Here is a 20982-nt window from a genome sequence, read left to right on the forward strand (position 1 = left end):
ATACAAGAAACGTTAGCTGGGCATGGTGGCACGAGCCTGTAATCCCAGCTACTCAGGAGGCTGAGGCGGGAGAATTGCCTGAACCCAGAAGGCGGCGGTTGTGGTGAGCTGAGATCGCGCCATTGCACTCCAGCCTGGGTAACAAGAGCGAAACTCTGTCCCAAAAAAAAAAAAAAGTTATTTAAAATACAGCCTGAGACATATGGTGCTAAGGAACAGAGTCCCATCTCCCACAAACTTAATGCCTAAGAACAATCAAGCTGTTTTAGTAACTGAGATTTTTGGTGTCTAAATAACTCACCAAACAGTCACGCTGCAGGGTCTTACATAGGGCATTGTACATGTCAGCATCCAAAAAAAGACCATCAGGGATGTCTTGTAAGAAGTCTAGGTCTTTAAATGTGGGAAGAGGCTTCTCTCGCTCTTTCTGGGAAGCCCGCCGTTTGTAGGTTGAGCCTTTGAGGTCATATTTGATATGCATTTTGACTGATCTTGGTAAAAGATTATTCATCACCACAATCCGAATGTTCTTGCCACCTGCCTGCACACAGTACAGTCCATAGAATTTAGGCAGCAAAGTCCGAGGGTTCTGGTTGAGGTTCTGAGAACACAAAAGTAAACAGAGGTAGGAGAACAACTTAGCTGATTTTCAGTGAAACTCAAGGGCAAAAATTACACCCATCCTCCCCTTATCTCCTATAAGAGATTCAGACACAATCTGTCTGCCTGTAGTACATCATGTTTGCTTAAAATTTCCCTATGTGTCTATTTCAGCCAGGCACGGTGGCTCACGCCTGTAATCTCAGCACTTTGGGAGGCTGAGGTGGGCAGATCACAAGGTCAGGAGTTTGAGACCAGCCTGGCCAATATGGTGAAACCCCGTCTCTACTAAAAAAATACAAAAATTTGCTGGGGTGTGCACCTGTAGTCCCAACTACTCAAGAGACTGAGGCAGAAGAATCACTTGAACCCAGGAGGCAGAGGCTGCAGTGAGCCGAAATCAAACCACTGCACTCACTCTGGGCAACAGAGTGACACTCTGTCTACAAAAATAAATAAATAAATAATTTTCCTATATATCTATTTCAATGATGAGTTCACCATCAAGCTGTGCCACAGACTCTCCAATACAGAAATCAGTACAGGGTATCTGTACCAATGTAAGATGGATATATTCCTTTGGAGAAGTTTAAGAGAAGACTACACCCTCTGCCCTGGGTATAGTATATTCTTGGAGGTATTAAGGAAGGTAATGAGAGTTACCTAACTTCTCCAGAACCTCCAATAGCAGTCAGTCAGAGTAAGGCTGCAGAGAGTATTATCAAGGGAAGTAACCTACCTCATTCACCAAACTAGAAGCTGAACTGGGAACAGAAGACGAAAACAGCTAGGTGCAGTGGCTCATGCCTGTAATCCGAGCACTTTGGGAGGCCAAACAGGAGGATCCAAACGGGAGGATCACCTGAGCTCAGGAATTCAAGACCAGCATTGGCAACATAGCAAGACCTTATCTCCACCAAAAATTTATAAAAATTAGGTAGGCGCAGTGGCTCACGCCTGTAATCCCAGCACTGAGGAAGGCAGATCACAAAGTCAGGAGTTTGAGACCAGCCTGATCAACATGGTGAAACCCCGTATCTACTAAAAAACAAAAAATTAGCCAGGCATGGTAGTGTGCACCTGTAATCCCAGCTACTCAGGAGGCTGAGACAGGAGAACTGCTTAAACCTGGGAGGCAGAGGCTGCAGTGAGCCAAGATTGCCAAGACTACGCCACTGCACTCCAGCCTGGGTAACAGAGCCAGATTCCATCTAAAAAAAAAATAATAATAATGAACAAAAATCAATAAATAAAAATTAGCCAGGCGTGGTGGGGTGTGCCTTCAGTCCCAACTATGCAGGAGGCTGGGGTGAAAGGATCACTTGAACCTGGGAGATCAACGATACTTAGAACAAACAAAACCTCTTTTACCATAGAGAAGCAAAAGACATGGGGTGAAAAGCACAAAACTGAACTACAGTCTTAAGACAGAGGTGCTGACACTGTTTTACCCTGCTGAAGACAGCCTCCCCAGCCTTGTCCAGAAGCAGGCAGCACAGGTGGAGAGTGCTTCTCTCTCCCTTACCATGTAGTATCCTGGAAGCAGCTTCTGCAGAAACTCCGCCTCTTTATGTTGAACTGTCTTAATAATGAATTCATCATCGCTGGACACATAGAACAGGGAACCACTAGCTCCAGAGCTACAGAGTTCAATCAGCGGCTCACTACAGAGGGAGTACTGGGGCAAAGAGAGAAGAGCATAAGAGACTGTGACGCATTAGAGCCTTGCCCAACACAAAAATCAACTACAGATGCAATTCTTTCCTAAATAAAAACCAGAGCGAGACTATGGAGAAAAGGGGCCTTCCCTTGCAAATATCCCTCTGATACTGGAGTCACAGGGTCCTGATATCCAGAAGCTTACCAGGTAATCATCAGGTCGGATACCAAATAGCTCCCGAAAGTAGCGGAAGGCAACAGGTGCATAGGTCTTGAAACGAAAGTCATTGTAGTGATGAGCAGGGGTCAGGTTGCTTCCTTCACTGTGGGGTTAAACAGAAATAGCAATAATTTGTCAGTACCTATCATCCAGAGAATCTACCTTGCGAAGACACTCAGAGTCACCTAATGGTAGGGGGAGTGGAGGAATACATTTCTCCCAAGAGACGCAGAGCACTCAGATGAGCTACTTAGTGAGAGAACGGCACAGGATAGACAGCAAGACATAAAAAAGAATCACAGCAGAGTATAATCCCACCTAGAATCCCAGCACTTTGGGAGGCCAAGGAGGGAGGATCATGAGGTCAAGAGATCGAGACCATCCTGACCAACAAGGTGAAACCCCGTCTCTACTAAAATTAAATAAATAAATAAATAAATTAGCTGGGCATGGTGGTGTGCCCTTGTAGTCCTAGCTACTCAGGAGGCTGAGGCGGAAGAATTATTTGAACTGGGAAGCAGAGGTTGCAGTGAGCTGAGATTGCACCACTACACCACTCCTGCCTGGTATCAGAGAGACTCCGTCTCAATTAAAAAAAAAAAAAAGAAGGAATCACTCTGCCTGCTATCCAATGCATTAGGTGTTTTTTTTTGTTTTTTATGGGTCTCTCCATAGGCCAGAGGCTCATGGAAGCATCTAGAAGATAGCATCTACTCTCCAAACTAAGAACTGGACACTTGCTCATGCATGGCTACGAAAAAAAAAAAAAAAAAAAAGAATTGGAAGCACGCCTAAATTGTCAGACCTGAACCCCTAAAACTGCCATGGGGCTGATTTGAAAAGGCCACATTTCCAGGACACGCTTTTGAACATTAAACTCTGTACCTGGGGAAGAAGATACTCTCCACCACGTAGAAATCTTGCATGAGGACATCTCGCTCCGGTTTAGTACTCAGGCTCCCCACAGTGTGAGTAATGCCTAACTGGATGGCACCTTTCAAGGCTGATGAGGTTGTCTAAGAAACAAAGAGAAATGAGAAGAAAACTTCTAGTATAAGTAGGACCACAGCAATAAAATTCAGAAGGGAGAAGCTAGAAGGAGAAACACTTTAAAACAAATGGCCGGCCGAGCACGGTGGCTCACTCCTGTAATCTCAGCACTTTGGGAGGCCAAGGCAGGCGGATCACAAGTTCAGGAGTTCAAGACTAGCCTGGCCAATATGGTGAAACCCTGTCTCTACTAAAAATATAAAAATTAGCCTGGCATGTTGGTGGGCACCTGTAGTCCCAGCTACTCGGAAGGCTGAGATAGAAAAATCACCTGAACCCAGGAGGCGGAGATTGCAGTGAGCCGAGATCTCACCATTGCATTCCAGTCTGGGTGACAGAGCGAGACTCCACCTCAAAAAACAAACAAACAAAGAAAAAAAACCCACAAATGTCCTTTTAGTCTGAGCAATAATTCAGATTAAACTGGGATAATCCAGTTTCCCCATCTCAATGCTGTACTCTGCAATTAAGCATATCAAAGATTGGAAGAACAGTGAAGATACAGAGTAGCAAAGCTGAGATTCTCTGAGCCAGCCTCAGCTAGGCAAGGTGCTTCCTCCTACTGGCCTGCCTAAACAAAGAGTTCCATATCTGTATTTGGAAGATACATTGTATTGACAGAACATTCTTAGTTCTCACTCCTAAGGTTTCTGCCCCCAGAGTGTATCTGCTGGAGGCCACTAAACATTTCCTTCATCTGATATGGAATATAACTGAAATTGCGCGGTGGCTGTAATCCCAGTACTTTGGGAGGCCAAGGGGGGCGGATCACAAGGTCAAGAGATCTAGACTATTCTGGCCAACACAGTGAAACTCCATCTCTACTAAAATACAAAAATTAGCTGGGTGTGGTGGCGCATGCCTGTAGTCCCAGCTACTCGGGAGGCTGAGGCAGAAGAACTGCTTGAACCCAGGAGGCGGAGATTGCAAGCTGAGATTGTGCCACTGCACTTCAGGCTGGTGCCTGGTGACAGAACAAGACTCTGTCTCAAATTAAAAAAAAAAAAAAAAAAAAAAGAATATAACTAAAATTAACCAATGTTTTATATATACATACATATATATATATATATATATATATGTTTTTTTAAATTCTTTTAGCATTCTGTGCATTGACAAGAGGTAAAATGACTGAAACTTAAATGTGAAAGAACACTTCGCAATTAAATCCACAACTGTAAACATTTATCTTATTCACATGTCAGTGAAAAATCCCCAATTATTACAAAAACAGGACAAATTACATCACAAAAGAAGCAAAAATTAGAAAAAAAATTCATAAAAAAATATATCCAACTATGAAAAGTGTTGCTCTCTTGGTGTCTTCACATCCTTCTCTTCTGTGTACTGAGGTACAACACATTGTTTCCTCAGATAAATGCGTCCCCATACTTATTCTTCAGTTGTCCATTTACATATTCCTCTGTCTGCTCCAGGGCTATATTCATGTAGCCATCCAGGCAAGCCAGGACCCCTTGATAATCCACTCCAGAATTTCATTTTACCACAACTGGTCGTCCAATGATTTGCTTTAAGAAGTCACTAGGGCCGGGCGCAGTGGCTCACGCTTGTAATCCCAGCACTTTGGGAGGCTGAGAAGGGTGGATCACGAGGTCAAGAGACCGAGACCATCCTGGTCAACATGGTGAAACCCGTCTCTACTAAAACTACAAAAATTAGCTGGGCATGGTGGCGCGTGCCTGTAATCCCAGCTACTCAGGAGGCTGAGGCAGGAGAATTGCCTGAACCCAGGAGGCGGAGGTTGCAGTGAGCCGAGATCGGGCCATTGCACTCTAGCCTGGGTAACAAGAGCGAAACTCCGTCTCCAAAAAAAAAAAAAAAAAGAAGTCACTAGGGGTTTGCTTCCAAAGACTCATTTTAACAATCTTGCAGGAAACTTCAGTTCTAATCCCAGCTCTGCTACTTAATTAGCTGTTTGACTTGGCTAACTCATCTCACCTCTCATGGCCCCAGGTTTCTTATCTCCCCGGCGGGATCCAGAACCCTTGCTACAGGTACCCCAAGAGTCCGGCCTCCGCGGACTTCATTGAATCGAAAAAAAAAAAATTTTTTTTTTTTTGATGGAGTCTTACTCTGTCACCCATGCTGGATGGAGTACAGCAGCACCATCGTGGCTCACTGCAAACTTCACCTCCCCAGTTCAAGTGATTCTCCTGCCTCAGCCTCCCGAGTAGCTGAGATTACAGGCATGCACCACCACACCTGGCTTATTTTTTATATTTTTAGTAGAGATGGGGCTTCACCATATTGGTCAGGCTGGTCTTGAACTCTTGACCTAGAGTGATCTGCCTGCCTCAGCCTCCCAAAGCACAGGGGTTACAGGCGTGAGCCACCGTGCCCAGACCTGAAATTAATCAATATTCTTATTTGACTACCTGGTGGCAGAAACTTCAGTCCTCTAAGAAAGGGCCTGACTAGTGTCTCAAAGACAACAGAGTGGTGTGGGTATAGTGGCTCACCCCTCTAATCCCACACTTTGGGAAACCAAGGCGGACAGATCGCTTTAGGCCAGGAGTTCAAGACCAACCTGGCCATCATGGTGAAATCCTGTCTCTACTAAAATACAAAAATTAGCTGGGTGAGGTGGTATGCACCTATAGTCCCAGCTCCTCGGGAGGCTGAGTTAATTAAAATTAAAACTTAAAACTTCATTTCCTCAGTCTTACCAGCTACAATTCAACTGTGGTTACCAGCTACCATATTGGATAGCACAGACATAGCACATTTCAATCACTGCAGAAACTTTTATTAGACAGCCTTGCTCTATTTCTCATCTCCAAACTCTACCAGACATTACTTCTATTTCTACTTGGTCCTCAATGGGCATTAAATTACAACTAGTTTTTTCATGTACAAATAGGTCAAAGGAAAATAAATTATTACTATCATATTTAAAGTGTCTGCCTCCCCATCTTTTTTATCTCAATGTTCAACATATAAAAAGAGCTAAGTGGCTGGGCGCCGTGGCTCACACCTGTAATCCTAGCACCTTAGGAGGCCGAGGCAGGCGGATCACCTGAGGTCAGGAGTTTGAGACCAGCCTGACCTACATGGAGAAACCCCATCTCTACTAAAAATACAAAATTAGCTGGGTATGGTGGTACATGCCTGTAATCCCAGCTTCTCAGGAAGCTGAAGCAGGAGAATCGCTTGAACCTGGAATTTTATATGTTGAAGCAGAGGTTGCAGTGAGCTGATATGGTGCCATCCTGGAAAACTACCAAAACTCCATCTCAAAAAAAAAAAAAAAAAAAAAAAAAGGCTAAATAAGCCAGGTGTGGTGGCTGAGGCCTGTAGTCCCAGTTACTTTGGAGGCTAAGGCAGAAGGATAGCTTGAGCCCAGAAGCTTAAGGCTGCAGTGAGCCATGATTGCACCCACTGCATTACAGTCTGGGCAATCAGAGCAAGATCCTATTTCTTAAAAAAAAAAAAAGAAAATTTAAAAATCAAGAGCTCAATAAAAGTAATTAACATGAGCCTCAGAACCCATTCTGGAGACTGTCGGGTCCTTGACTGAGAATGAGTCAGTCCACCTCTGCTACTTGGGACGATGAAATAGAGCACACACACAAAATTTACAGGCCAGAAATAGGACTCCAAGAAATCTTCATACCCCATATTAGACAAAGTACAGGTGCTAAATGGGAGACTGAACACTGTCCCGGAGGAAGCCTAAACCATCTGCAAATTGGTCCAGAACTGAAGAATTGGGATCACTCAAGGATCCGGGATGCTTCTCTGTTTTCCCTTCACCAGTTCAATTTTCACTTTACTATCACTAACTCCTTTCCAGTCCATTTGATATCCAGAGCTCAAAAAAGCCAGTGTTCTAGGTACCATTCACTAGTTAAATGACTGTCTTTGGGAAGAAAAAAGGGGCAAGACATGGTCAATCACCCCAGTAACTCCAGCACATTGGAAGGCTTAGGTAGGAAGATTGCTTGAGGCCAGGAATTTGAAACCAGCCTGTGTAACACAGCGAGCACATCTCACAGAAATAATTTTTTATCATCCACACACGGTGTTGTGTAACTGTAGTCCCAGCTACTCAGGAGACTGAGGCAGGAAGATCACTTGGGCCTAGGAGTTGGAGGTTATTATAGTAGCCTCCTACCACCTGCCTATGATCATGCCACTGCAATCCAGCCTTGATGACAGACTGACACCCTAGAATTAAAAAAACATTAAAGAGAAAAAAAAATCTTACCTACTGCCTATACTTTTGTCAATAGGCTGGGATCTGGCCTTCAATTGATATATATCAAGCAATGGAGTAAAAGACTGAAAGACTGTGAGAGTTACGGTTCCCTGTAGTAAGATAAGAATGGCTTTATGGCCTTGTTACATATTTATACCTAACAGGGAAACCCAGTTTCTTCAGCTCAGTAAAATTTGTTCACTAAAAAATTCTTTTTTTTTTTGAGATGGAATCTTGCTCTGTCACCAAGGTTGGAGTGCAGTAGCACAATCTGACCTCACTGTAACTTCCGTCTCCCAGGTTCAAGCGATTCTCCTGCCTGAACATCACAAGTAGCTGGGACCAAAAGCACACACCACCAGGTTTGGTTAATTTTTGCATTTTTAATAGAGGCAGACTTTTGTCATATTTGCCAGGCTGATCTTGAACTTCTGGCCTAAAGTAATCTGCCTGCCTCAACTTCTCAAAGTGCTGGGATTACAAGTGTGGGCCACTGCGCCCAGCCAAAAAAATTCTCATTTAAACATTCATATACAAAAAGGAGACAATTTACCCTTTGTGAAGTAAATTCTAAAGTCTAAGTTCTATGATGTGCAAAAGCTCAGGATATCAAGAAATAGGACAGTACGTGGAGAGTAATTACAAGGAGTCTGAGTTCCCAGAGTAAGATGCTGAGCTCCTAGAGTAAGATGAGAAGGTTCCATCCAGACACACCTTTTTATATGTTGTCTCTCCTGAGGAATCAACACCTCGATGGCCTATTTTCTTGATGGGCATGCCAGAGGTATAAGGCACCTATAAGAAGAAGAGTCAAGATTATAATTCGATTCCCATGTAAGATACCAAATAGCTACCATAATGGTACATCAAAACAAAATTAACTGAAACAACATATTCTTTCTAGAATGTTTGTAAAAACATTTTGCAAAATCTTCAGAAGATCTACCCCATGCTATCTATAGCTATAATGCTGCTTCCCAATGAATTAAGTGGCTAAAAGATCACAGAAGAAAACTCCAGGGGACACATATTTTCCCTTTGGTCCTCAGAAGCACAGAAAATAAAAATATTTTTATTTTTTGTTACTTTTTTGAGATGGAGTTTTGCTCTTGTTGCTGGAGTGCAGTGGCACAACCTCAGGTCACTGCTACCTCCGCCTCCTGGGTTCAAGCGATTCTCCCGCCTCAGCCCCCCGAGTAGCTGGGATTACAGGCACCCGCCACCATGCCCGGCTAATTTTTGTATTTTTGCATTTTTTTGTTTTGTTTTGAGACGGAGTTTCGCTCTTGTTACCCAGGCTGGAGTGCAATGGTGCGATCTCGGCTCACCGCAACCTTCGACTCCTGGGTTCAAGCAATTCTCCTGCCTCAGCCTCCCAAGTAGCTGGGACTACAGGCCTGCGCCACCATGCTCAGCTAATTTTTGTATTTTTAGTAGATACAGGGTTTCACCATGTTGACTAGGATGGTCTCGATCTTTTGACCTCATGATCTACCTGCCTTGGCCTCCCAAAGTGCTGGGATTATAGGCGTGAGCCACCACGCCCGGCCACGTATTTTTGTATTTTTAATACAGATGGGGTTTCACCATGTTGGCCAGGCTGGTCTCAAACTGCTGACCTCAAGTGATCTACCCACCTCAGCCTTCCAAAGTGCCACGATTACAGATGTCAGCCACCATGCCCGGCCAGAAAATAAAATTATTTTAAAATAGTAGTAGAAACATAGCTGGGTGCTGCTGTCACATGCACCTGTAATCTCAGCTACTCAGGAGGCCAAGCAGGGAGGTCACTTGAGCCTAGGAGTTTGATACCAGCCTGGCTGGGCAATATGGCAAAACCCTATCTCCAACTAAAAATACAAAAAATTTGCCTGGCATGGTGGCACGCATCTGTAATCCCAGCTACTCAAGAGGCTGAGGCATGAGAACCGCTTGAATCCAGGAGGCAGAGGTTGCAGTGAGCCAAGATCATGCCACCAGACTCCAGCACTCAACTCAATGCATGATTCTGTCTGGAAAAAAAAAAAAAAAAGAAAAGAAAAAAGAAACAAAGCAAGCAAGGTTGAAGGAGGGAAAGTAGAGAATAGCAGTCATAGGCCAAGCAGGGTGGCTCACGCCTGTATTCCCAACACTTTGGGAGGTCAAGGCGGGCGGATGACCTCAGGTCAGGAGTGCAAAACCAGCCTGGTCAACATGGTAAAACCACGTCTCTACTAAAAATACAAAAATTAGCCAGGCGTGGTGGCATGAGCCTGTAATCCCAGCTGCTAGGGAAGCTGAGGCAGAATTGCCTGAGCCTGGGAGGTGAAGATCGCAGTAAGTGGAGATAGCGTCACTGCACTTTACTTCATACTGGACAACACAGCGAGACATCTCAAAAAAAAGAAAAAAAGAAAAAAAAAGAAAGAAATAAGAGAAGAGTAAACCTATAGTATAGCAGTCTAGAAAGTTATCCCCAGAGCCAGATGCCAGAGTAACAAACATGAAGTTACTCTTCATGACATTAATACTCATTAAGTTAATAAACCAGAAGGCTGAGAGATTAGTGGAAATAGGATGTCACAATTTTTTTTTTTTTGAGACAGGGTCTTGTCTCTATCACCCAGACTAGACTACAGTGGTATGATAATGGCTCACTGCAGCCTCAACCTCTGGGGCTCAAGCAATCCTGAGTAGCTGGGACTATGGTGTGCACCACCATACCTAGCTAGTTTTTCATTTTTTGTAGAACCAGGGTCTCGCTATGTTGCCCGGGCCTGTCTTGATCCCCTGGCCTCAAGCAATCCTCCCACCTCGGCCTCCCAAAGTATTAGGATTACAGGCATGAGCAACGATGACTAGCTAGATGTCACAATCTTAAGACATGATTTTCAAGTTCTACTTTTTTAGCCAAGGCCCTTAGTGCCAGAAAACTCTCAGTATATCACTTGACAGATGCTAGAAGATGTTCTGAAAGAAGCTTTAAGTCCCAGGTCAAAAGGGCCTGCATTCTGAGGCCCCTTTCACAAAACCCAGGAGAGAGGCAAGAAGTAAGAAGAGAATTAGGAAATACTCCATGGGAAGAAAGCTGAGCAAACTGAAGATATTCTAAACAAAAAAGAGAAACTTGGGAAACTAATAGCTTCTGCATGGCTAAAAAAAGTTCTTCATATTCATCAAAGGTACGCAATCAGGACGCCATGACAGCAAAACAAAGAAAGTGAGCTTTAGTGTCAGACTGCCTGAGTTTGAATCCCAGCCTTACTAATCCCACTTATTAACTATGGAATCCTCCTCATTTTCTTCATCTGTAAAACAGGTAACAAGAGTATTGGCCTCACTATGGTTGTTTGCACGATCATAAGAATATCTTTTTTTTTTTTGAGACAGAGTTTCGCTCTGTCACCTAGGATGGAGTGCAGTGGTGCAATCTTGGCTCACTGCAACCTCTGTCTTCCAGGTTCAAGCAATTCTCCTGCCTCAGCCTCCCAAGTAGCTGGGAATACAAGCGCACGCCACTATGTCTGGCTGACAGAATCTTGCTCTGTCGCCCAGGCTGGAGTGCAGTGGCACAATCTTGGCTCACTGCAACCTCTGCCTCCTGGGTTCAAGTGATTCTCCGCTTCAGCCTCCCAAGTAGCTGGGACTACAGGCGTTCGCCACCAGGCCTGGCTAATTTTTTTAAAAATATTTTTTAGTAGAGACAGGGTTTCACCATGTTGGCCAGGCTGTTCTTGAACTCCTTACCTCAGGTGATCTGCCTGCCTCGGCCTCCCAAAGTGCTGGGATTACAGGCGTGAGCCATCGCACCTGGCCTAATTTTTGTATTTTTAGTGGAGACAGGGTTTCACCATGTTGGCCAGGCAGGTCTCGAACTCCAGACCTCAGGTGATCCCCCTACCTCGGCCTCCCAAAGTGCTAGGATTACAGGCATAAGCCACCACGCCTGGCCAATATGAGAATATCTTAAAAGGTACTTAGTTACAGTATTTACTCTTGGGTACATATTGCATTTGGTACATTAAAAATGCTCAATAAATGTGAGATATTAAATAAACTACAATAAAAGTTAAATTGCATAATTTCTAGCCTACCAATGAGATGTAAGAATCCTGTCTAGCTGGCCGGGTGCGGTGGCTCAAGCCTGTAATCCCAGCACTTTGGGAGGCCGAGGCTGGTGGATCACGAGGTCAAGAGATCGAGACCATCCTGGTCAACATGGTGAAACCCCGTCTCTACTAAAAATACAAAAAATGAGCTGGGCATAGTGGCGTGTGTCTGTAATCCCAGCTACTCAGGAGGCTGAGACAGGAGAATTGCCTGAACCCAGGAGGCGGAGGTTGCGGTGAGCCGAGATCGCGCCATTGCACTCCAGCCTGGGTAACAAGAGCGAAACTCCGTCTCAAAAAAAAAAAAAAAAAAAAAAAAAAGAATCCTGTCTAGCTTCCAAGACCTAAGTAAAGAAAAAATAAAAATATCATAAACAGGTATCCTGCTATCCCAGAGTAAAGTTTTAGTAACAATTGTACCAATATGAAACTCACCTCAGATGCTGTGGGTCTCTTGATTCCAGATGCTTCTTTAAACAAACAAAAAAAAAACCACACAATCATAAGAACATATACACATACTCACATGATCTCTATCAAGCACACTGAAAGCATCAGAGTTTGAATCAAACTAAACACGAGTATAAACTCCTGCCTCTTGCTCAGTGATACCAGATATTTTTGGATAGCACTTTATATGTCCCTCCCTCCTCCTCCATACTCACAGAGGCCTCGTGCATGTTTCATTTTTGTTCTAGCCTCCTTTCTTACTCAAGTATTCATATTTTCTCTGGCAAATATAACTCTTTCTTTTTTCTTTTTGAGATGGAGTCTCACTCTGTTGCCCAGGCTGGAGTGCAGTGCATGATCTCGGCTTACTGCAACCTCCACCTCCCGGATTCTCCTGCCTCAGCCTCCCAAGTAGCTGGGATTACAGGCGCCTGCCACCACGTCAGGCTAATTTTTGTGTTCCTAGTGGAGGTGAGGTTTCACCATGTTGGCTGGGCTGGTCTCAAACTCCTGACCTCAAGTGATCCGCCTGCCTCGGCCTCCCAAAGTGTTGGGATTGCAGGTGTGAGCCACCACACCCAGCCCTTTTTCTTTTTTTTTTTTTTGAGACAGAGTCCCACTCTGTTGCCCAGGCTGGAGTGCAATGGTGTGATCTCGGCTCAGTGCCAACCTCTTCCTCCTGGGTTCAAGTGATTCTCATGCCTCAGCCTCCCAAGTAGCTGGGACTACAGGTGCCCATCACCAGTCCGGCTAATTTTTTTCTAATTTTAGTAGAGATGAGGTTTCACCATGTTGGCCAGGCAGGTCTCGAACTCCTGACTTCAAGTGATCTGCCTGCCTTGGCCTCCAAAGTTCTGGCATTACAATCATGAGCCAACGCGCCCTGCCAACTTTTTAAAACATTTAACCATCAGAGTCGGGGGTCTCATTTGATACGATGGTTGAAAGAGACAAGGCATAAAAGATATTCAAGACTCACTGGAGACGCTGGAGTTTGACTGAAGTTTTTTATTTTATTTATTTATTTTGAGACAGAGTCTCACTCTATTGCCCAGACATCTCCTAGTCTGGTAGTTATCACCTAGAAAGTAAGCTCCTCTATATGCAAAAAGTCACTGAATAAAGTTAAACAGAAAAAAGGCAAATAAGTAATTTCAATGCAGAGTGGGTTTGAAGTTTTCTCCCTAAAAAGTTCTACCTTGCTACCCTTCCTAGTTTTATCACACAAACATGTAGCTCTAGGGCTGCTACACTCTTGTAAAGTACCTAAAATAAAGATGAGATGGAATTTTGGTGCCAAATGCTTAGTATCTGCAACTGCAAAACTGGGACTAATCCCAAGAGCACACAGGATGATGATGATATTAAGGTCTAAGTAATAATACTCAGACCAAGTGACAAAGGAGGAGAATCAGGATACAGAACCTACTCTCTTCCTTGTGTAAAGTTTTGCCCCTATGGCACACATCAGAGATCCAATCTACCAAGGAGCAGAAGAGAAAAACATCATGTATATTTTATATCAAAAAAGAAAAAACATATATCTATATGTATGTATGTAATTTTTTTTCCTTGGAGACAGGGTCTCACTCTGTCACCCTGGCTAGAGTGCAGTGGTGCAATTTCTGCTTATGCAGCCTCTACCTCCCAGGCTCAAGTGATGCTCCCACTTCAGTCACCTGAGTAGTTGGGACTACAGGTGTGTACCACCATGCCCAGCTGATTTTGCTTTTTTTATTATTTGCTTTTATTATTATTATTTGTAGCTATGAGGTCTTACTATGTTGCCCAGGCTGGTCTGAAACTCTTGGGTTCAAGTGATCCTCCTGCCTCAGCCTCCCAAAATCCTGGGATTATAGGCATGAGCCACCACACCCAGCCAAGTAAATTATCTAGAGAACTTTACCAAAGTTGTTTAACACCAAGCTTGGTCCACAAACCCAAGTAGAATGGCAGAGTAGAATGGCAGTATAAGGAACCAGATATCATCTGCTAAGGCTTGACTGCTCGACCCAAGGATCTGCCAATGGAGAAATCATCTACTGAGAAAGTCCATGAAACTGAAGAGATGACAAGCATTTAACTGTTCACCTCATAATCAAGCCTTTTCTTCAGAAGAGGAAGAAACAGAAAGAAGAGGACGAAGGGAGAGAGAAGGACCAGAGGGGGAAAAAAAAGAAAACCAACTCAGCATGGCAACACCTGGCTTGGTAATGCCAGCCAGCCTATTTTATTTTAATTTCTAATTTTTTAGAGACAGGCTCTCACTATGTTGCACAGGCTGGAGTGCAGTGACTATTTACATGTGCACTCATAGCTCACTACAGCCTCAAGCTCCTGGATTCAAGTGATCCTCCCACCTCAGCCTCCTGAGTAGCTGGGACTATCAGCCTGCACAACTGCACCTGGCTGTTAGCCATACAATTTTTTTTTTTTTTTTTTTAAAAACAGAGTCTTGCTTTGTCACCTAGGCTGGAGTACAGTGGTGCAATCTTGGCTCATTGCAACCTCTGCCTCCCAGGTTCAAGCGATTCTCCTGCCTCAGCTTCCCAAGTAGCTGAGACTACAGGTTCATGCCACCAAGCCCCACTAGTTTTTTGTATTTTTAGTAGAGACAGGGATTCACCACGTTAGCCAGGATGGTCTCGATCTCCTGATCTTATGATCTGCCCACCTTGAACTCCCAAAGCGCTGGGATTACAGGCGGGAGACACCACACCCAGCCAGTCAGCCAATTTTTCAAGAGAATGAGATTCATCCCTATGGATAAGACCAGAATACTGTTCAACAGAAAATGTTTTCTAGTGTCTTTGTGAAAAACACTGTAGGTATATATTATCATTTTGTAATTCATACTCATGATTTATATATATTTTTTTGGGGTGGGTAAACAGCATTAAAATTTACTCTTCTCTAAAAGAATATCTTTTGTCTGAGAATCTTGAGACCTGCATCTCCACATCTAAGGCAAAACTCTCAAAGAGCATTATTCAAATGTCTTTTATCATCAGTCCACACTTGGAAGTGTGGCATGTGCTGTAAGAGGGGAGAGCCTATTACCCAAGGGTGGGTATACAGGCTGATAGTTTGGCTATAAATGCTACAGAGAAGGTCCTATGCCAGCTTCTCCATACTGGATCAATTTTAATACACCTCAGCCCCAGTTTAATGCCAAATTATTCCTGCTTTTTCTCCATCACTCAGGCATCTCCACATTCTCTCATTTCTCTTTAACACTGACATTTTTAGAAAGGTTATTTCTCTCCTATGGCTGAACAACTTATGTTTGATAAACACTTTGGAAGCTTATGAATGTATTTCATTTGGCCCTCAAAAAATACTACCGGGTTTGGGAACTATTTTAATTAAGGACTTAAGAGAGAAATAACAAAATGTGTGAAACTTGCTTGGGTGCTGACTAGAAAAAAGGAATCGTAAAAAGACGTTTCTGAGAAGAGAGTCTTAAAAAGAAAAGTTAAATAATTATTAATTGTATAGATGTGACAATACTACTGCAGTTATACTCTCCCATCCTCACCTCTAAAAGATTCCTTATGTGTATTAATAGGTTCTGAAGCATTTAGGGTTGAAATCACGTGAGGACTGGACTTCCTTTAAAATATTCCAGCGAGGTAGAAGTAGAAAAATAGAGAAATATAGATGCAGGCCGGGCGCGGTGGCTCAAGCCTGTAATCCCAGCACTTTGGGAGGCCGAGGCGGGTGGATCACGAGGTCAAGAGATCGAGACCATCCTGGTCAACACGGTGAAACCCCGTCTCTACTAAAACTACGAAAAATTAGCTGGGCATGGTGGCGCGTGCCTGTAATCCCAGCTACTCAGGAGGCTGAGGCAGGAGAATTGCCTGAACCCAGGAGGCGGAGGTTGCGGTGAGCCGAGATTGCGCCATTGCACTCCAGTCTGGGTAACAGGAGCGAAACTCCGTCTCAAAAAAAAAAAGAAATAGATGCAGGAAGACTGGCAAAATGCTGCTATCAAAGCTAGGTGATAGGCCAGGCGTGTTGGCTCACACCTGTAATCCTAGCACTTTAGGAGGCCACAGCAGGTGGATCACTTGAGGTCAGGAGTTCTAGACCAGCCTGGCCAACATGGCGAAACCGTGCCTCCACTAAAAATACAAAAATTAGCCAGGTGTGGTGGGCGCCTATAATCCCAGCTACTTGAGGGGCTGATGCAGGAGAATCGCGTGAACCCGGGGTGGGCAGAGGTTGCAGTGAGCTGAGATCATGCCATATCACTCTAGCCTGGGCAAAAGAGCAAAATTCCATCTTTAAAAAAAAAAAAAAAAAAAAAAGCTAGGTAGTAAGTATATAAAGGATAATTATACTATTCTCTCTACTTCACCTACATTTGAAGAATGGTATAAATTAAGGGAAAAAAGCAAATCTGGATAATGGGATGTCTTGATCTGAGTTAGCTTTTTTAATTTTTAAAGTAAAGACAGCAGGCTGGGCACAGTGGCTCACGCCTGTAATCCCAGCACTTTGGGAGGCTGAGGCGGGTAGATCACGAGGTCAGGAGATCACTACTACCCTGGCTAACATGGTGAAACCTGGTCTCTATTAAAAATACAAAAATTTAGTCAGACGTGGTGGGACACACCTGCAATCCCAGCTACTTGGGAAGCTGAGGCAGAAGAATTGCTTGAACCTGGGAGGCAGAGGTTGCAGTGAGCCGAGATCGCGCCACTGCACTCCAAGCTGGGTGACAGAGTGAGACTCCATCTCAAAAAATAAATAAATAAAGACAGGCACTGAGCACAGTGGCTCACACCTATAATCCCAGCACTCTGGGAGGCAAAGATGGGAGGATTACTTGAGCCCAGGAGTTTGAGACCAGCCTGGGCAACATAGGGAGATCCCATCTCAGCAAATAAAAACAAAAAAAGGAAAGAATATATAAAGACAGGGTTTCGGCCTGGCTCGGTGATTCACACCTGTAATCCCAGCACTTTGGGAGACTGAGGCGTGTGGATCACAAGGGCAGGCGACTGAGACCACCCTGGCCAACATGGTGAAACCCCATCTCTACTAAAAATGCAAAAATTAGCTGGGTGTGGTGGCACACACCTGTAGTCCCAGCTTCCCGGGAGACTTAAGGTGATCCTTCCATCTCAGCCTCCCAAAGTACTGGGATTAAAAGCATGATCCGGCTGGGTGCGGTGACTCATGCCTGTAATCTCAGCACTTTGGGAGGCCAAGGTGGGTGGATCACCTGCGGTCAGGAGTTAGAGACCAGTCTGGCCAACATGGAGAGACCCCATCTTTACTAAAAATACAAAAATTAGTCAGCGTGGTGATAGGCGCCTGTAATCCCAGCTATTCAGGAGGCTGAGGCAGGAGAATAGCTTGAACTCGAGTGGTGGAGGTTGCAGTGAGCCAAGACTGCACCACTACAGTCTCCATGTCAAAAAAAAAAAAAAAAAGCATGATCCACTGCACCAGGCCTACTTTCCAATTTCCCTCCCTCCCTCCCTCCCTGCCTTCTGTCTCTCTTTCTTGAGATGGGCGTCTTTCTGTGTCACCAAGCTGGAGTGCAGTGGCGAGATCTCGGCTTACTGCAACCTCCGCCTCCTGGGCTCAGGCAATTCTCCTGTCTCTGCTGGGAATATGGGCACACACCAGCATGCCTGGCTAATTTTTGTATTTTTAGTACAGATGCAGTTTCACCATGTTGGCCAGGCTGGTCTTGAACTCCTGACCTCAAGTGATCTGCCCATCTCGGCCTCCTAAAGTGCTGGGATTACAGGCATGAGCCACTGCGCCCAGCCTACTTTCCAATCTTCACAATAAAACCACTTATTACAAATCAATAACCACTTATATTAGAACAAAATCATTCAGAAAGAGATTTTTAGTCTAATCTCTTTAATTAGAAGAGCACAGAGGAAGAGGTTAAGGAATGGGCTCAAAATCAAAGCACAGGCAGTGACAGAGCCGAAACTAGAACCCACATTCCGAATCCCTAATTCAATACGTTCTTATAAATCATCTTTGGTTTTTAATTTCCTGGCCACCTAGAATATAGTTGGAACAAGAAAGTGCCAGTGGAACTAGAATGCTCTAACAAACTAAATAAATCTCAGATTTACTAATAGACAATATGAACACATTTCCCTCAAGGTACTCCTTTTTCCTTGAGACAAGGAAATGTTTCATTTTCATTGATAGAGAGGATTAGGAATTCAGTTGTACTCCTTCAGGTCCTTTCAAGGAAATTAACAACACTGTTCCTCTAGCAACATTTATCAACATCATTGGCAAAGAGTAGGAAAGTACCTTTCTTTTAGAGAGATTTCCTCTGAATTAGGCAATGCCAGTATTCTAGAGGAGCAGAAACTTCCAAGTCTGATACTTGAAATCATAGTTTTACAGTTTTACAGATGTTAAAGTCCTCACTAGCATATAAAGTATCTTTTTTGTCCAAAAAGACATTAACAATTTTAACACAGCCAGGCATGGTGGCTCACGCCTGTAATGCCAGTCCTTTGGGAGGCCAGGTGGGCAGTGGATCACCTGAGGCCAGGAATTCAAGAACGTCCTGGCCAACGTGGTGAAACCCCATCTCTCATCTCTAAAGAAATACAAAAATTAGTTGGACATGGTGGCATGTGACTGGTAATCCCAGTTACTCAGGAGGCTGAAGCCAGAGAATTGCTTGAACCCGGGAGGTGGAGGTTGCAGTGAGCTGAGATCATGCCACTGCACTCCAGCCTGGGCAACAGAGCAAGCTCCGTCTCAAAAAAGAAAAGAAAAAATAAGGCCGGGCGCGGTTGCTCACGCTTGTAATCCCAGCACTTTGGGAGGCCGAGGCGGGTGGATCACGAGGTCAAGAGATCGAGACCATCCTGGTCAACATGGTGAAACCTCGTCTCTACTAAAACTACAAAAAATTAGCTGGGCATGGTGGCGCGTGCCTGTAATCCCAGCTACTCAGGAGGCTGAGGCAGGAGAATTGCTTGAGCCCAGGAGGCGGAGGTTGCGGTGAGCCGAGATCGTGTCATTGCACTCCAGCCTGGGTAACAAGAGCGAAACTCTGTCTCAAAAAAAAAAAAAAAGAAAAAGAAAAAATAATTAGCCGAACATGATGGGTGGTATGCATCTGTAGTCCCAGCTACTTGACAGGCTGAAGTACGAAGATGGCTTGGGCCTGGGAAGTCAAGGCTGCAGTGACCTATGATCGTGGCACTGCACTCCAGCTTGGGTGACAGAACAAGATCCTGTCTCAAAATACATAAATTAATACATTAATAAAATTAAAATGCTTCTGAAAGAATAACAATAATTCCACCTACTATGCACAAAGGAGCTCAGAATTTTATTGATTTAGGAAGGCTAAGGCTAAGGTCAGTAGGAGAAGTTTCCTTCTGTACTATTTTCTCCTTCACCCCAAAGACTCTTGGCTCAGAGTAACAACAAATACTTAACCTGATTATTAGTTCACACACAGACTTTTCAAATTAGTGAGGGGAGCAGCACAATGGGTAGGACTGCAGGCTCTGAAATCAGAACACCTCAAAATCCATATCCCAGGGAAAACAAAACCAAAAAAAAAAAAAAAAAAAAAAGAAATCAGAACACCTACATTTGTTAGGTTTGAATACTAGATTTAACATTTACAGCTGGGCTAACAATGGCTTAAGGCTGTAAATCCTAGCACTTTGGGAGGCCGAGCAGGTGGGTAACTTGAGGCCAGGAGTTCAAGATCAGCCTGGCCAATGTGGAGAAACTCTGTCTCTACCAAAAATACAAAAATTAGCTGGGCGTGGTGATGTGCCCTGTAGTCCCAGCTACTCTGGAGGCTGATGCACAAGAATTACTTGAGCCCAGGAGGCAGAGGTTGCAGTAAGCCGAGACTGCACCATGGCACTCTAGCCTGGGTGACAGAGCAAGACTTTGTCTCAAAAAAAGCATTTACTAAGTAGGTAACCTTGGGTAGGTTGGTTAAAATTTCTCTAGAGCAGACTGGCCTACCTTATCTACAAAATGTGGAAGTAACAACATGTACCTCGGTTGTTATGAGAATTAAACAAGTTACCTATAGGCTAATCTATAATATATGCTCTACTTAATCTACAATAAATGCTCTATAAATTCTAGCAATTATTATTATAATTGTGATTTATGAAATGCCATCTACAGGACAGGAATGGTCAGGGGAAGTGAGAGGCACAACAGAAAGGGAAAAGGAAAAGAGTTGAGACTGGTTTACTGAAACAAAAGGAAATGAAGTCATAGGAAATTTTCATGGGAGACAAAAAGGTAGTCACTTATTCATAATATACTGAAGAATTGTGAGAAAAGATATTTCTATGTTAAGATAACATCTTTTTTGGAGAGGGCAGTGGCATATGGGCACTAGAGTTAAATAATGCTTGTAAAGGCCGGGCGCAGTGGCTCACGCCTGTAATCCCAGCACTTTGGGAGGCCGAGGTGGGTGGATCACGAGGTCAACAGATCGAGACCATCCTGGTCAACACGGTGAAACCTCGTCTCTACTAAAACTACAAAAAATTAGCTGGCATGGTGGCGCGTGCCTGTAATCCCAGCTACTCAGGAGGCTGAGGCAGGAGAATTGCTTGAGCCCAGGAGGCGGAGGTTGCGGTGAGCCGAGATCGCGCCATTGCACTCCAGCCTGGGTAACAAGAGCGAAACTCTGTCTCAAAAAAAAAAAAAAA

The 20982-nt window shown here is 44.1% G+C and overlaps 1 protein-coding gene across 8 annotated transcripts in view; it reads right to left on the reverse strand.

Moving 5' to 3' along the window:
- Positions 1 to 20982, reverse strand: part of PIP5K1A (phosphatidylinositol-4-phosphate 5-kinase type 1 alpha) — a 52685-nt gene that overhangs the window by 16378 nt on the left and 15325 nt on the right. For 5 of the 8 annotated variants that reach the window (XM_032267373.1, XM_032267376.1, XM_032267372.1 and 2 more), the window contains 6 exons: positions 12272 to 12306; positions 8463 to 8543; positions 3365 to 3495; positions 2465 to 2582; positions 2126 to 2278; positions 302 to 601 (listed from right to left, as the gene is read on the reverse strand). In XM_032267373.1, coding sequence (XP_032123264.1) covers positions 302 to 601; positions 2126 to 2278; positions 2465 to 2582; positions 3365 to 3495; positions 8463 to 8543; positions 12272 to 12306 — 818 coding nt within the window. The remainder of the gene's footprint in view (positions 1 to 301; positions 602 to 2125; positions 2279 to 2464; positions 2583 to 3364; positions 3496 to 8462; positions 8544 to 12271; positions 12307 to 20982) is intronic. The other 3 variants (XM_032267374.1, XM_032267378.1, XM_032267379.1) reach the window with 2 other exon arrangements.

This window comes from Sapajus apella, unplaced genomic scaffold, assembly GCF_009761245.1.
Source record: "Sapajus apella isolate SASKATOON/1434 unplaced genomic scaffold, GSC_monkey_1.0 scaffold169, whole genome shotgun sequence".
Taxonomy (NCBI): Eukaryota; Metazoa; Chordata; class Mammalia; order Primates; family Cebidae; genus Sapajus; species Sapajus apella.